The sequence below is a fragment of the Barbus barbus genome (assembly GCF_936440315.1).
Source record: "Barbus barbus genome assembly, chromosome: 47".
NCBI classification, from domain to species: domain Eukaryota; kingdom Metazoa; phylum Chordata; class Actinopteri; order Cypriniformes; family Cyprinidae; genus Barbus; species Barbus barbus.
In genome coordinates this window covers 16,294,208-16,309,328 of record NC_136725.1, presented here as the reverse complement: position 1 = coordinate 16,309,328, position 15,121 = coordinate 16,294,208, and the positions used below count along the sequence as shown (strand labels likewise).

Below are 15,121 nucleotides of genomic sequence, written 5' to 3'. Positions count from 1 at the left end.
ATAGAAATAAATATTTTACACCAGTGATGCTTTGTGTGCCAGAATATGGTTTATGGGCCACAGACTAAACAACTAACAAAGCTGATGTTAAATGATCTAGAATCCCCCAAAAGCAGTTCTGCTCTGGGAAATTTCATGAAACAAGGCTGTTCTCCAGCTGGCTGGTTTTTGGGTGTTTCCTTTTGCTCTTTCGGGAGGAAGTGAGGATCAGAAACAGCTGAGAGCACATCTATCAGTTTCTGTAAGTGAGGTCACTGGGCTAGTCCATTTCTCCCCAATAATAAAGAAGAAACTCAATGCTGATCTTGAAGACTTTCACCACCTTAATAAGCTAAAACAGGGGTGATATGTTGTAGCAAAAAGCACAGCAGATCCATTAACCGTGTCAATGGTGCATGTGACCATGAATAAACCCCTTCTAAAGTCACGGCCTTTCTGGATGAGCAGTGAAACAACACCAATTGCGAACAAAGAAACTTTTGGCATGACTTGCTGCATTATATTGAGATAATCTCTAAATCTTTTTAGAAAGTTGTTTTCCTCGTGTCTAGATGTAAGAGCTACAGTTATGCTAGGTCAGTTGGTACCGAGGGATTCAATCAAGAACATTAGCTGGTTGTCTTAAACTTTTAAGTGGGCTCAACTTTTTTTACACTGCAGGTGACACCCAAACTCCATACAATATTTTATGCATTTTCCTGTCACCATTTTATACATTTCTATCACAATATTACTATTTCAAAATATGGAACCTTGAGACTCAGTCCTTTCCAACTATATATATATTGTCAAGATTAGAAATATTTTTTTTTATAAAATATTGCAGTAAATTTTGTCTACTCCACTGATTTAAAGGAACACTTCCATGGTAAGGCCATGTCCGATTTCAAAATGGATTTCACAGGAGGAATTTTGAGTGTTTAAGCTTTCAAATGATATTTAATTTATGGATGATTACTAAAATATGCAGATAAGTGCTAAAGGCAATAAAAAAGAGCTGACAGTTGGGTTAAAGACCAGATTAGTTTGAGCAAACATTAACCTTAAGAAATTAAGACATTTTGTTCACAACTTTGAGAGGACTTTGCAGAAATGCCAAAGTTCTGAGAATGTCCCCTGTAGGCTGGGAAATCTCTAGACTAATGATTGCTAGATTATTTTAAGTGCAACCAGTTTAGAAGTTTACTTGACCATGTTGTCACGGCTCACTAATGCTGGGTACACACCACAAGATAATCGGACTGATTTTGGGCCAATTTCTCCCCTTCCAACAATCCTAGGTAATGTCCCGATTATCTCACATTTTGAAGATCTTATAAGATTTAAAAAATCTTTTAATGTGTACCCAGCATTACTCACTCTGTTGTGATTCACATTCATTGGAGCTGACTTACAGACAACGCAAACAAAGATGATTATCCTATGCCATGAGCTATTTGAGGAGCTATTTAAAAATGAGAAAGAGGCTGTTAATGATAATAGCCTGATTATAATCTTACCTCAGTGGAGATGCTCATTTCAGACCGGAGGGAGCAGTAGTTCAGATCGCATAGCCTGTATAGGCTATTTCAAGTCCACTCAAACATTAATCATCTCTGGTTTCTTTCATTTAATTAACTATGATGCAGTTACTTCGCTTACAGTACATTTGACACACAGCTGAATAAGCTGGAAAGAGAAATGTCCACGAGGGAAGGACATGTCGCATTGTACACAGCAAACAAGGATCAGCCCCTTCCCAAAAAAAGAGATTTAAAACAGTCTGAAGTTATGACTAAAACGTCGTTGCACAATTTAGGCTACATTATTCAACTACGTGACAGTAGAGAGTCTTCCGTCTCTACTGTCTAATATAATCTTCTTTTATTAAATATTATTTTTTCTGACAGAAAGGAATCACACTTTTAACCGAGAGATATGCAAGGATATGCTAGAAACATAGGCTATTTCAAACTACGCAAACAGAAATATCGCTGTCTGCTGGTTATAGACAGGCGGATTTCATATTCAAACACTGTTTATTTATGTATTTCACAGTCATGTAGTCTGTTCACATTGCGACTGATGTTCACAAAAACTAATTACAACTGAAAATGGTTAATTGTACACGCTTTATCTAACTTAAGAGGTCTGTGAGGATTAAGTGCAAGATATAGGCTATATAAGTATATAATGCACAAGACATATATAGCCTAATAATAGAACATTTTTTGCATTCAAATTATTTTATTAACTGAGCTTGAAGTCTTGAGAGTTAAAGTGTATAGTTGCATATTTCTCAAATTAATTTAACATTATTATTTAATCTACCATATGCCATTTATTTCAAGAATGAGCTCAGAAATCTAGTTATTATAACTAGTCAGCACCATTTTAATTTATCAAATTACTCTCAATCACCTGAAGCCATTAATCTGTGAGAGCTCAGGTGTGGAAGATTCATATTTGTTATGAAATCTCTTAATCACTGTACTTTCCATCTGTTCTCCATCTGCCGAGTGTGATTCAGATTCAAGTTCATTTCTCTCATTTGCTTTATCATCGGATGCCTCTGTATTCATCTCTGATGTGAGTAGAGTTATGATAGCGCCGGTTGGTGTTTGGGGCCTGGATTCATGTCTTTCCTCAGGTGTGTCAGGCGTAGAGGAATCAGTAATAATCATGCACGCATTTATCATGCTGTTCTCTGTCGGTGTGTGTGGCAGGACGTCGTTGTGAAATCCGTCAGGATGCTGTTTGAGTGGTTTGGATGATTCATAAAGTGTTGTGTTGGACGGCGCTCTGTGAATGTCTGGCTCTACTGATTCCAAACCATTGCTCTTGAGTTCATCTTGTCCTTGTCTCTCAAATACCGGGATTTCTGCTGAAATGAAGTATTAGAATTAGAGAGTGTTGCATTTGCGGCAGTATGAATGCATGAATGAGGATCATTATTTAATAATAATTAGTTTTGTTGCTACCTCTGATTCGTTTGTTAATGTCTGAACGGCCGTGTACTGGATGTTCACCTGCAAGAAACAATGTGCCTGTAATAAAAGCAAAAGTAAAACTGTTGTTGAAAATATATTAAATTGTGCAATATTACACAAGATGTTTTGTTTTATGTAATATATATATATATATATTTATATGCATTAATATATTAATATAAAATGCTATTATTTAACATATAATAAAGTAAAATCTAAACATAAATGGCTTTTAATAATATTATATTGTGTAGTTTTGCACAAACTATATTACAATGTTTTATGTATTATAATATGCTAAATATTACATATATATATATATATATACATACATTAATTGTATAACAGTAATATATATTATTTTCAATAATATTGTTGTAATATATAATATATACTGCTATCAAAATGTTTATTTTAAAATGTTATTATAATAAAGTAAAAGCTAAATGGAAATTGTTTCTAATAATATATTGTGTAATATTACACAAAATATCTTGTTTCCTACAATATAGTATTATAATCTTATATATGATAAATATTACATATAACAAGTAATTTTTAAAAAGAAAATCAGTAACATGTTATATGTATATATATATATATATATATATATATATATATATATATATAATATGTTACTGATTTTCTTTTCAAAAATTATATTATAAAAATATATATTATATATATATATATATATATATATATATATATATATATATATTTGTTATCAATAATATACTACTAAAATATATGTTAAAAATATTAAACAAAATACAATAGAACATTTTATATGATATATTCTTATAATAACATATATGATAATATGTGCATAATAGGATATATATTATTTATATATATATTTTGTTTATTCAAAAAATTACCTCTCAATCTAAAACATCGCGACAGGGCTACAGATACAGTGATCAGAAATATGAAGACAGATGCAGCTGTTCCCCACCATGACCTTCTGCAGTCATACTCATCATCATCTGGAAAAAATATATAGTTTATGAATTAACATTCATAATGACTGTGCCAATCTTTCAAAGACACAAAATTATAATTTTTTTTTGACGAAGTAAATCTCACCAGTGACACGAACTGTAATATTGACATGAGTTTGGACTTGATGTCTCATCTGGAAGCCGTAGAATGTGCAAATGTAGGCACCGCTGTGTCCCAGGCTGTCTGGATTCAGCAGATGAAGGGAGCCGTTGCCTAAATGAGCCTGATCTATGTCAAGTTCAGCTTTACTTTCCCACAGGTTCGCAATTCGACGGGTCCAGCTGTCGTAAGTGAAGATGACGATGGATTCTGTGGTTCTGATGAAGGTCCAAGTGAGGGTAAAATTGTGGCGAGGTTGTGGCACCACGCAGGGAACCAAGAGTCCAGAGCCCTCCTCGCCAAATAACTCATCTGAAAGATTCAAATGATTCAAAGAGCTGTGTGAACTTTGTAACAAACACCTTTCTTGACCGTCTGTGTTTCAGTAAGCAGTTACCTTGGTGATGCAGCGATGCGGTCCACGCCTGCATCTCATCCGCCGACACAACAGAGCAGAAGTAAGTGTGATCTGAGATGTTTCCTATCGTACTGACACTGCTCTCGATGGTGAACAGGCCCTTGGAGTCCGAGGTTTTACGAGTGAAGTTCTGGAGGCTTCTGGTGTCAGTAGGAGGATCAGTTGCCCATGTGACCTCAGGAGCAGGATAGATGTTCTGGGACAGACAGATCACCCGTTCCTCAACCATCTCAAGCTTCACAAACTGGATCAGAGCTAAGCGTGACAGAAAACACACCACATAAAATGATCAAAACGTAAGATTATCTAAATGATCTAAACATAAGTTTGATTGTGTTCTTTTTTGGCGTGATACAATTAAAATGAATTGATTAGTTATTATATGAACTTGGTCTATACCAACTTATACAATCTATACATAGTGATTAGTAATTGCTATATAAATGCCAATAAACCTTTCAATTGAATCCATAATATTTTATTTGCATGTATTGTAATGAAAAACTATATAATACACTACAATAATTTTTCAAACATCTTTTCAATGCCAAATTAAATCTAATGGTCTCTCGAAAATGACAAAAAATACATATGCAAAAAAATATTTTTTGCTCTTAAAACCAATAAACAAACTGGAAAAAAATGCATAAGGCAGCTATGTATTTTCATGTATGAGGTCTAATTTGTACAGTATAAAAATATTTTTAAATGTGTAAACAAACCTACAAAATATATGTAAAACTTAAATATATATATATATATATATATATATATATATATATATATATATATATATATCAAATCAAATCAAATCAAATCAAATCACTTTTATTGTCACATCACCACAGCACATGTGCCTTCGTGAGTGAAATTCTTGAGAGCGTGCTCCAGACAGTGCAGAAACAATTTACATATAGACATTACCATACATACGTACAGACTTATACAGATGACAATGTGTAATATACACATACATATACTCAGTACACACAGTGTACTATTAGACAGACATACAGTTACCGATACACATTATACACATATATATGTATATATATATATATATATATAGTAAAATATATATTTTTTTCTAAATAAATCTGAAAAAAAACAACTTTCTATCAAATGAATACTGTGTTTTGTGTATTATCTGTGAATAGAATAAAATGCATTGTTATTAAACCCTTTTTATGTAATCAAAAACTATTTGAAAATATGTATAAAATATTAATCTATGCTCTATGATTGTTAACATTTAAATATACAAAATATTTTAAAATGTGTAAACAAACCTAGAAAATGTGTAAAACAAAAAAAATATATATTTTTTTTTTTTCAAAATAAAAATTGCATCTGAATAAAAAACTTTCTATTAAACGAATACTGTGTTTTGTGTCTTATCTGTGAACAGAATAAAATACCTTGATATTAAACCCTTTTTGTAACCAACATTTTTTTTTAAATATGTATAAATATTCATCTATGCTCTATTATTGTTAACACTCTTTAGTGCTTATTTAGTAAACCAAATAAACAAACCTGGAGAAAAATATTTATGTTTTGTTGTTGTTAACAATTTTTTGCACTTAAAACAAATATTAAATAATATTAAAATTAATTATTTTAAAATAAAAAATACATAGTAAGAAATTACTTTGTATTAAATTCATACTTTTTTACTGTCTTGTCCATCTATCTATCTATCTATCTATCTATCTATCTATCTATCTATCTATCTATCTATCTATCTATTAATTATTTGTTTATTATTTCCGACCAAGGTTTTTAACCCAGAATGAAACCGTATCTATTAGACTCAGCAAATTTTAACTTAATTTATGTATTATTATTATCATCAGTGTTATTAATTTTACTTTTACACTATATTTCTCTGAACTTTTCCACAGAACCTCTAGCGCCCTCTTTTGGCTGCCAGTCATTGGATAAAGCGTCTAAATTAATTTTACAGTAGGTGACTAACAGTACTGTAGTTCTTACACTTAGCCGAAACGTAGCTTTTTCCATCCGACAACCCAAATAACCCAAGCAAACTCAAAAATATGACAAACATGTGACCTTGTTACTGACCTTTGACCCCCAGGTTAACGAATGTTTCCTGGTTTCCCTTCCTGGTGCTGGTGTAGCACTTGTATCTCCCTTGATCCTGGACTTTCACTTTCCTCAGCACCAGAGAGGCATTTCCCTGTGCGATCTGGGAATTAAACAGGCTGGTCCTGCCGCTGAAATGCTTGTTCTGGAGGCCGTACTGGTCTTTATTGTAGTAGTAGCTGTGGACGGGGATCTGCTGCTTGTACCAGTGAATGACCACGGCTCCTGTGGGCTTGAAACTGCAGGGCAGCACGCAGTCTTCATAGAACAGACATGTTACGTGTGCATCTAGAGTGAGACCAACACATGTAAAGCCTCAGAATTCGACTAAATATTAGTTTAAAGATAAACAACTAGTCATGCAGTTTCTCATGTACTTTAATTGCAATGTAAAATTCAATATTGCTTTGTTTGCAAAAATACAGGCCTATATTCGTACTCTCAACAGATATCAGTCTCACAACAGAGTTTGGTTGCCTTGGTTTAAAATTGCTTTATGCCAAACAATGGCAAATTAGCATTTGCACATAAACAAATTATTAGTTAACCTGTTGTTTTCCTACAATCTGTTTTTCCTACAATTTAAATAGCTATTTACTTAAAGGCTGCTAATTCCTCATAAATGAATCACACATTGTTCTCTTTCACAAGGGTCATTAATCTGAGACTAATGGAGTTTCCAACAAGTGCTGCTTTGATCCATTTACTGAGCCAACAACATAAATGACAGAGATGTAAAACCAAAAGAAAAAAGGGACAAAACAAGCACCATTAAAATAAAATATCTCCATCTTATTACATGTACAAATAATAAATACAAACAGATTTTTAGATCACAAATTAAAAATTTTCTGAGGTGAAAAAAACCTTATGCATTAACAAATGTTATACTTCTACATGAACGCAACTAAAACATTAAAAAGCATGTTGAGGCTTTTTATATTTTTATTTATATTCATTTTATATAACATAAATATATGCATTTTACATCCATTTATTTTATGTATTTGTATATGCATTTTTTATTAATTTTATTTTTCAAGAAAACACAACTAAAACATAAAAAAGTAGACTTTCCCACAAGACAGGGATAGTGATTTTCATTCCGTTTTTCCCTTAGAGTAGAAACAGTTCATCTCAAAAATGAGCGCGTATGTGGCCTTACCTTTAGTAATGATGATACCAGATGCCCAAGTCCTAAGAAAAAGCATAAATGCAGCACACAGATGCAGCAGTTCCATGACAGTCAGAATATTCCACACGTTCTGGTCAATTTTCTGAGATGTGTGTCTCTGTGCAAGTGCATGTGTCCTGAGAGCGTGTGCGCGTGAGAAAGGGGGAGAGAAAGACCCTTGTGGACATATCAATTAAACCGGTGAATGATTAACCAGCTGGTGCATGAGTGGACATATAGTGACCAGAACTGGTCTGGCCATGTAACAGGTACAGTTAAGCAGAGGATGAAGAAAAAATAACCTTGAAGTGGACTGGTGTGGTCTGTGCAAGTGCATATATCAAGTTGTGGTTAATTAGAGATGATAATTATTAAAAACACTACCAATCAAAATGTTGGAGTTGGTAAGATATTTTAATGTCAAGTCTCTTATTCTCATCAAGTCTGCATTTACAAACCCAATTCCAAAAAAGTTGGGACACTGTACAAATTGTGAATAAAAACAGAATGCAATGATGTGGAAGTTTCAAATTTCAATATTTTATTCAGAATACAACATAGATGACATATCAAATGTTTAAACTGAGAAAATGTATAATTTTAAGGGAAAAATAAGTTTATTTTAAATTTCATGGCATCAACACATCTCAAAAAAGTTGGGACAAGGCCATGTTTACCACTATGTGGCATCCTCTCTTCTTTTTATAACAGTCTGCAAATGTCTGGGGACTGAGGAGACAAGTTGCTCAAGTTTAGGAATAGGAATGTTGTCCCATTCTTGTCTAATACAGGCTTCTAGTTGCTCAACTGTCTTAGGTCTTCTTTGTCGCATCTTCCTCTTTATGATGCGCCAAATGTTTTCGATGGGTGAAAGATCTGGACTGCAGGCTGGCCATTTCAGTACCCGGATCCTCCTTCTACGCAGCCATGATGTTGTAATTGATGCAGTATGTGGTCTGGCATTGTCATGTTGGAAAATGCAAGGTCTTCCCTGAAAGAGACAACGTCTGGATGGGAGCATATGTTGTTCTAGAACTTGGATATACCTTTCAGCATTGATGGTGCCTTTCCAGATGTGTAAGCTGCCCATGCCACACGCACTCATGCAACCCCATACCATCAGAGATGCAGGCTTCTGAACTGAGCGCTGATAACAACTTGGGTTGTCCTTGTCCTCTTTAGTCCGGATGACATGGCGTCCCAATTTTCCAAAAAGAACTTCAAATTTTGATTCGTCTGACCACAGAACAGTTTTCCACTTTGCCACAGTCCATTTTAAATAAGCCTTGGCCCAGAGAAAACGCCTGCGCTTCTGGATCATGTTTAGATATGGCTTCTTTTTTGACCTAAAGTTTTAGCCGGCAACGGTGAATGGCACGGTGGATTGTGTTCACCGACAATGTTTTCTGGAAGTATTCCTGAGCCCATGTTGTGATTTCCATTACAGTAGCATTCCTGTATGTGATGCAGTGCCGTCTAAGGGCCCGAAGATCACGGGCATCCAGTATGGTTTTCCGGCCTTGACCCTTACGCACAGAGATTGTTCCAGATTCTCTGAATCTTTGGATGATATTATGCACTGTAGATGATGATAACTTCAAACTCTTTGCAATTTTTCTCTGAGAAACTCCTTTTTGATATTGCTCCACTATTTTTCGCTGCAGCATTGGGGGAATTGGTGATCCTCTTGCCATCTTGACTTCTGAGAGACACTGCTACTCTGAGAGGCTCTTTTTATACCCAGTCATGTTGCCAGTTGACCTAATAAGTTGCAAATTGGTCCTCCAGCTGTTCCTTATATGTATATTTAACTTTTCCGGCCTCTTATTGCTACCTGTCCCAACTTTTTTGGAATGTGTAGCTCTCATGAAATCCAAAATGAGCCAATATTTGGCATGACATTTCAAAATGTCTCACTTTCAACATTTGATATGTTATCTATATTCTATTGTGAATAAAATATAAGTTTATGAGATTTGTAAATTATTGCATTCCTTTTTATTCGTAATTTGTACAGTGTCCCAACGTTTTTGGAATCGGGTTTGTATTTTAACAAAAATACTGTGTGATATTGTGAAATATTATTACAATAATATTCAGTTTTAATATATATTTAAAATGTAATTTGTTCCTGTGATGCAAAGCTGAATTTTCAGCAGCCATTACAGTGTCACATGATCCTTCAGAAATCATTCTAATTCTAATTTCAAAGATTAATATCTGCATCTTACTAACCTCAAATATTTGAGCAGTAGTGTAATAATTACTATTTATATTGCCAGTATGAGGTTTATGGAAAATTAATAATAAAATACAGACAAATCATTTTTAAAATATATATATTTTACTTTTTTTCAGAATAAATTATGGAAAAATATTTCATCAAAATACCATAAAAAAATACATTTTCTCGTGTCATTTTCCTGGATGGCTAATTGTTTCTCACAAATAATCAGACTGCACAGAATTAAAGTCCCATTAACTGTCTTCCATCTTTTATTTCCTACTGGTTTCCCTCATAATATTCTGCTTTCTTCTCTCCATGGCTAACTGTGAGAAGCTGAGGGCTGTGTCGTCAGTTTATTTCCAGCTTGTGTTTCTTCTGATGTTTTGTCTATGAAAGACAAAAGGAAAACTGTCAGTTTGATTTATATGGAATTTACATGGCTGGAATCTAATATGATTAATTACTTATAAAAAACAGAAGATGACTAGACTATACCTGGGTTCATGCTTTGCATTTCCGCATCCTCTTGAGCTCTTTCTTGATTTCTTTTTGATTTTGCTGCACACATAAACAAAATATGAATTTTTGTGTGAACCACTCTATCCCTTTACTGATAAACAATCTTATGCTTATGGACTGAGTTCTGTTCACACTATTACCTCTGTATCTTTTTATAACTAAAGTGAGTGCAAGAAGTGCAATCAATCCCGCGACGATACCCAACATCCACAGATTATAGTTCACAAAACCTACAGACAAAAAAAAAGAACAGAAGTGTTAAATCAAGACAGATGTTGCTGTTAAAAAGTAAACTGCCACAATGTATTTGCAGGAAATGAGTTCTAGGTTTGGTCCAACAGATGAATGAATGGATGGATGATGGATCAGTGGATACCTTTCTCCTGCCTGGCGGATGTAATAACAACACGGCTCTGTATCAGATGCCGTGTCTCTGCTCCTGAAAAGGTACATGTGTAGATTCCAGAATGTTCTGAGCCAACAGTGTTTTCCAGGGTTAGTGAAACATCCCCCTTCAATGCGTCGTCCTCCTCTAGTTCTGCATTATCCCAGAAGCTTCTGGATTTATGAGTCCGGCTGTCGTACGTGAGGATATCTATGGTTTTGTTTGCTGTCGTAAAAGTCCAGACGAGAGAGAAGGACTGAAGTTTCTTAGGAGCTTTACATGGAATAACCAGGTCTTTCCCGTCAGAGCCGGTAATTTCTGATATGTATATGAGAAAACATAGGTATTATCACCTTTAAAACATACCGCAGCATATATTACTTTTTTGCACATTATAAGTTGATCAATGTTTTACCTTGCAGCTGTAATGAAGCTGTCCGTGTGTGCGTGCCATATTTAGAGGTGATTTTACACACATAAATATAATCAAGGCTGTTGTTTTGCTGTTTTAGGATGCTCTCCACTGTAAAGAGGCTCTTTCCGCCAGGAGCCATGCGGGTAATGGGCTGCAGGGCAGCAGGACTTAACCTGGGTTCTGTGCTCCACTGCACCACCGGTGCTGGATAGACGTCTTTAGTAGAGCACTGAATCAGCCCAGAGGGATTGATGTCAATGGAGACTGTCCTGATGGGAGCTGGAAGACATCAAATGAAAAATAATAGATAGAGATTCACAACATAAAAATGAGTGGGATGAATCAAAATCTTTAACTATGCTGCTAACCTCTCACCAACAACTGCTAATCAAAGTAAACTACTAATCAAACTATAAATCAAAGTATTCCTGTAAGAGAAACAAACCTTCCACAGTTGCTACAACATGTGTCACAGTTACATTGTTGACCACACATTTGTAGCGTCCTTTACTCCTCGTATCTACTTGTTTCACAAGCAGCGATGCGTTTCCCTCAGAGACGCTGTCGCTGAACAGAGACATGTTGCCGTGGTTGAACCTCTGTCCCGCCGGCTGTACACTGAATATGAGCGCCTCCTGCTGGAACCACTGGATCTTCACATCACCATTAGTGGGCGTGAAAGAACAGGGAAGAATACAGTCCTTAGAGAAGATGCAGGTCACACGAACCTCTGCAAATCAATAATAATAAAAAAAAGCTTTCAGATGTTCCTGCATGTACGAGAATGATTTATAGACCTTAGGCAGACCACGTTATAACTTTCAACTTCTTAAAAAAATAAAATAAAATACACGAATTCCTTAGCATTATATAACAAAACACCAAATAAAACAACATTTGCAAAAAAAATTTTTAGTTATATAATTTCCTCACAAGTTCTGTGATCTAATACAAGGATCATACACTGAGATGGCTGCAAATTTGCCATTTAAAGACCATAAGCCCCTTAGTACTGAAAATGTTCTTTTTTAACATTTTGCTGATAAGACATAGGCTTGCTGGACTGTTAGGTTTGTCATCAGTGTTGATTACTAACTTTCAGGGGCGATTGCTAAAGGCAGGTAGATTTTTAAATCTAGTAATAAAATCGCTACGTTGGCAATGCATTGTTTGTCATTTGCATATGTCTACCCCCAGCTTCCTAACCACATGCTGCGTGGGTGTGCATGTGTACAAAACATAATACACCAGTATGTATGCCACCTTTTTTCTCAGAACACATGAGTGCTGCTGCCCCTATTTGCTGTCAGGCCTTTTCTGTGAGTGATTACAATTGTGTGTTCACACATAACATCACTCTAAGAGGACATTTATCAGTAATGAGCACTTATGACTGTGATTGTTTAGAGTTCAACGCACTCACCTTATCAGAAGATTGTTTGGCTATAAATACAAAATAAATAGAGCAGCGGCAGAGTGCATGACGGCGTTGACCTTTATGTTGTGACTCGGTCGTGGCGTTGCATGCATTGCGAGTCTGAGACTGCACCAGACTATATCTTATCACTATATCACGGGCCAGAGTGAATTCTAGCAGACTCGCTCATCTTCTTAACTTGCAAAGTCTATAACAAGGAGGGGCTCAAAAACCCATTAGCTGAAATTCTGCCTCCACTTGAGATCTAAGAGTAGCATCCACTTTAATTACATAATAATGTATATTTATAATGAGCATTCATCTTTCCTGGCATCCTTTCAGTCTGGCCAATGATCTGTTGCTGGAATAATGCACTTTTGAAACTGGCAGGTTCAGAAATAAAATAAATGTAAAAAAAAAAAGGAAAATAATATTATAATAGTTTTATTTATATTTTAGTTATATTATAATTTAGTTAACAATAACAAGAAATCAAAGCACCACATGTGTGTGTGTCTGTGTGTGTGCTTGAAAAACTTCAGAATTCTAAATCTTGCTTTGGCAAACGAAATGCATAAGTTTAAGCTTAAGTACTAAAATTTGTAAAACTGATGTAACAATAAATAGAAACATTTGAAAAAAAAACAATAAAAATAAAATGTAAACTAAATTAAAATGGAAAATTAAAATACAAAAAGCTCATTAATAAATAATACTAAAATAACACTTCCTAATATATACTGAACCTAATATAATTTACATTTAAAGCAATCATGATGGGTAACAAATAACACTTTTCCAGCACTAGAAAGAATTCCTAAGGAGGAACTACCTAATAACTAGAAAACAGATGTCTGTGGATGATCTTGCCAACACCGATACTTTATTCCATCCACTTGAATTACATAACTTATATTCATAACGTACTGCAAGTCTTTCCTGGCATCTTTTCAGCCTGCCAACTGTGACATAGTACAAAGAAGAATTGATAAAAAAGTGGCCTATAGCTGAAAGTGGCAGGTACTGAAATCAAAGCAGATCAAGAGCAAAAAGTAAAACAAATCACTTACTTCAGATGAGCAATTAAGAACTTTATCATATCAAACAATTCAAAGAAAAGTGGAATTCTTACCAAAAAAAAAGTGCAAAAAGTTATTTTACTTTTTAGAAAAATGTCAACAATAACAATAAAAGTTCATCTTACCTGGAATTTTACACGCCACTAAGGAAAAAATCCATAAAATAACACAAGCACCATAGTGGGTTCTTGACATTCTCCCTCACAACAGAGTATTGAAACAAAGTAAGACGTGTGGGACTAAACGAGAAGAGTAGACAGAAAGAAAACTGCTGAGAAGATGAGACTCTTCAAAGAGTCTCTCTCAGGAACGTAATCAGACCCTATTCCTCTTTACTGCTTCACAGACAGGCAAAAAAAAAAGTAGCTCCTGGTTCCACCTGAATGAGAGTCTTTGTGAATATAAAAACAAAAAGAGAAAGTGAACAGAGAAAGTTCCTCAGGAGACTTTTGAATATTGGCTCTGCTGTGCTGTAAACTTGCTGTGGGTATGAATGACAGAGAATGAGCAAGAGAGAGAGAGAGAGAGAGAGAGAGAGAGAGAGAGAGAGAGAGAGAGAGAGAGAGAGAGAGAGAGAGAGAGAGAGAGAGAGAGAGAGTGGGTAGACAGGTTTCCACGCCTCTTTCATAGATCATGAATCACTAAATGGCAGCTGAAACCCTTTAACACCTACCACATACTCAGGCTACTTCACCATAACCTTCCCACATCCCTCCAGGCCAACCTTTCTGAAGTTCTAGGTCTTTTATCACCTTGCTCTTTGTTGAGGGTTTGCTAAATATAGACGTGCTTCAAACATCCTTGCAACCTTCTTGACCAATTTGCCAAAGAGTGTGGTAAGCATGTGTACTTAACTAGTGGTGGATTGCACGAACCCTGATGGTTAGTAAAGGTTCTTATGACGTCAGACCATGAAACAGTCGTTTCCTTCCTGAAAGGAAGCCTGTAGATGGCTCAGTACATTATTCTGCTTGACATTCCACACTCAGCTCCAACAGATGCATAATGCTTAGAAGAGTTTAAACTTGCAGTATTTACAGACTTTGACAGGTGCAAGTTGTCATACCAACCATACAGGTTCACCAAATGCATAGACTTGAGATGTGATGAAGTGCTTTTCTTGCCTGAGCTGATCGAGTGCCTGCAGGCTGCAGCAGAAGTGTGTTCAATGTGTTTGATGACATGGCAGTAAATACATTCCTGTTGGCTTCAATCACACTGCACACAAACATCATTTGGTTTTTATTTCCAAAGAATGACTGTTTGCAATGTCATTTTGCAACTGATGCAATCTGATCCATTTGTTAT

At 35.1% G+C, this 15,121-nt stretch overlaps 2 protein-coding genes across 3 annotated transcripts; both read right to left on the bottom strand.

Moving 5' to 3' along the window:
* Positions 1–2,396: 2,396 nt before the first annotated feature.
* On the bottom strand, positions 2,397–7,838 carry LOC306865869 (uncharacterized protein; the record flags this gene model as incomplete). Its single annotated transcript, XM_079410693.1, has 6 exons — positions 2,397–2,860; positions 3,851–3,958; positions 4,059–4,385; positions 4,471–4,746; positions 6,577–6,885; positions 7,763–7,838. The coding sequence occupies 6 exons, from the start codon at positions 7,836–7,838 to the stop codon at positions 2,397–2,399; spliced, it is 1,560 nt and encodes a 519-aa protein (XP_079266819.1).
* A 452-nt stretch (positions 7,839–8,290) lies between these two features.
* Positions 8,291–14,534, bottom strand: LOC306865403 (uncharacterized protein). Of its 2 annotated transcripts, none has more exons than XM_079409979.1 (7): positions 13,939–14,534; positions 11,763–12,047; positions 11,318–11,596; positions 10,894–11,220; positions 10,658–10,747; positions 10,494–10,556; positions 8,291–10,385 (listed from the first exon to the last, which is right to left on the bottom strand). In XM_079409979.1, the coding sequence occupies exons 1-7, from the start codon at positions 14,006–14,008 to the stop codon at positions 10,318–10,320; spliced, it is 1,182 nt and encodes a 393-aa protein (XP_079266105.1). In that variant the 5' UTR covers positions 14,009–14,534; the 3' UTR covers positions 8,291–10,317. The 2 variants fall into 2 exon arrangements, with proteins under 2 accessions (XP_079266105.1, XP_079266106.1); XM_079409980.1 differs by having other exon boundaries at positions 11,763–11,970; positions 13,939–14,298.
* Positions 14,535–15,121: the final 587 nt, after the last annotated feature.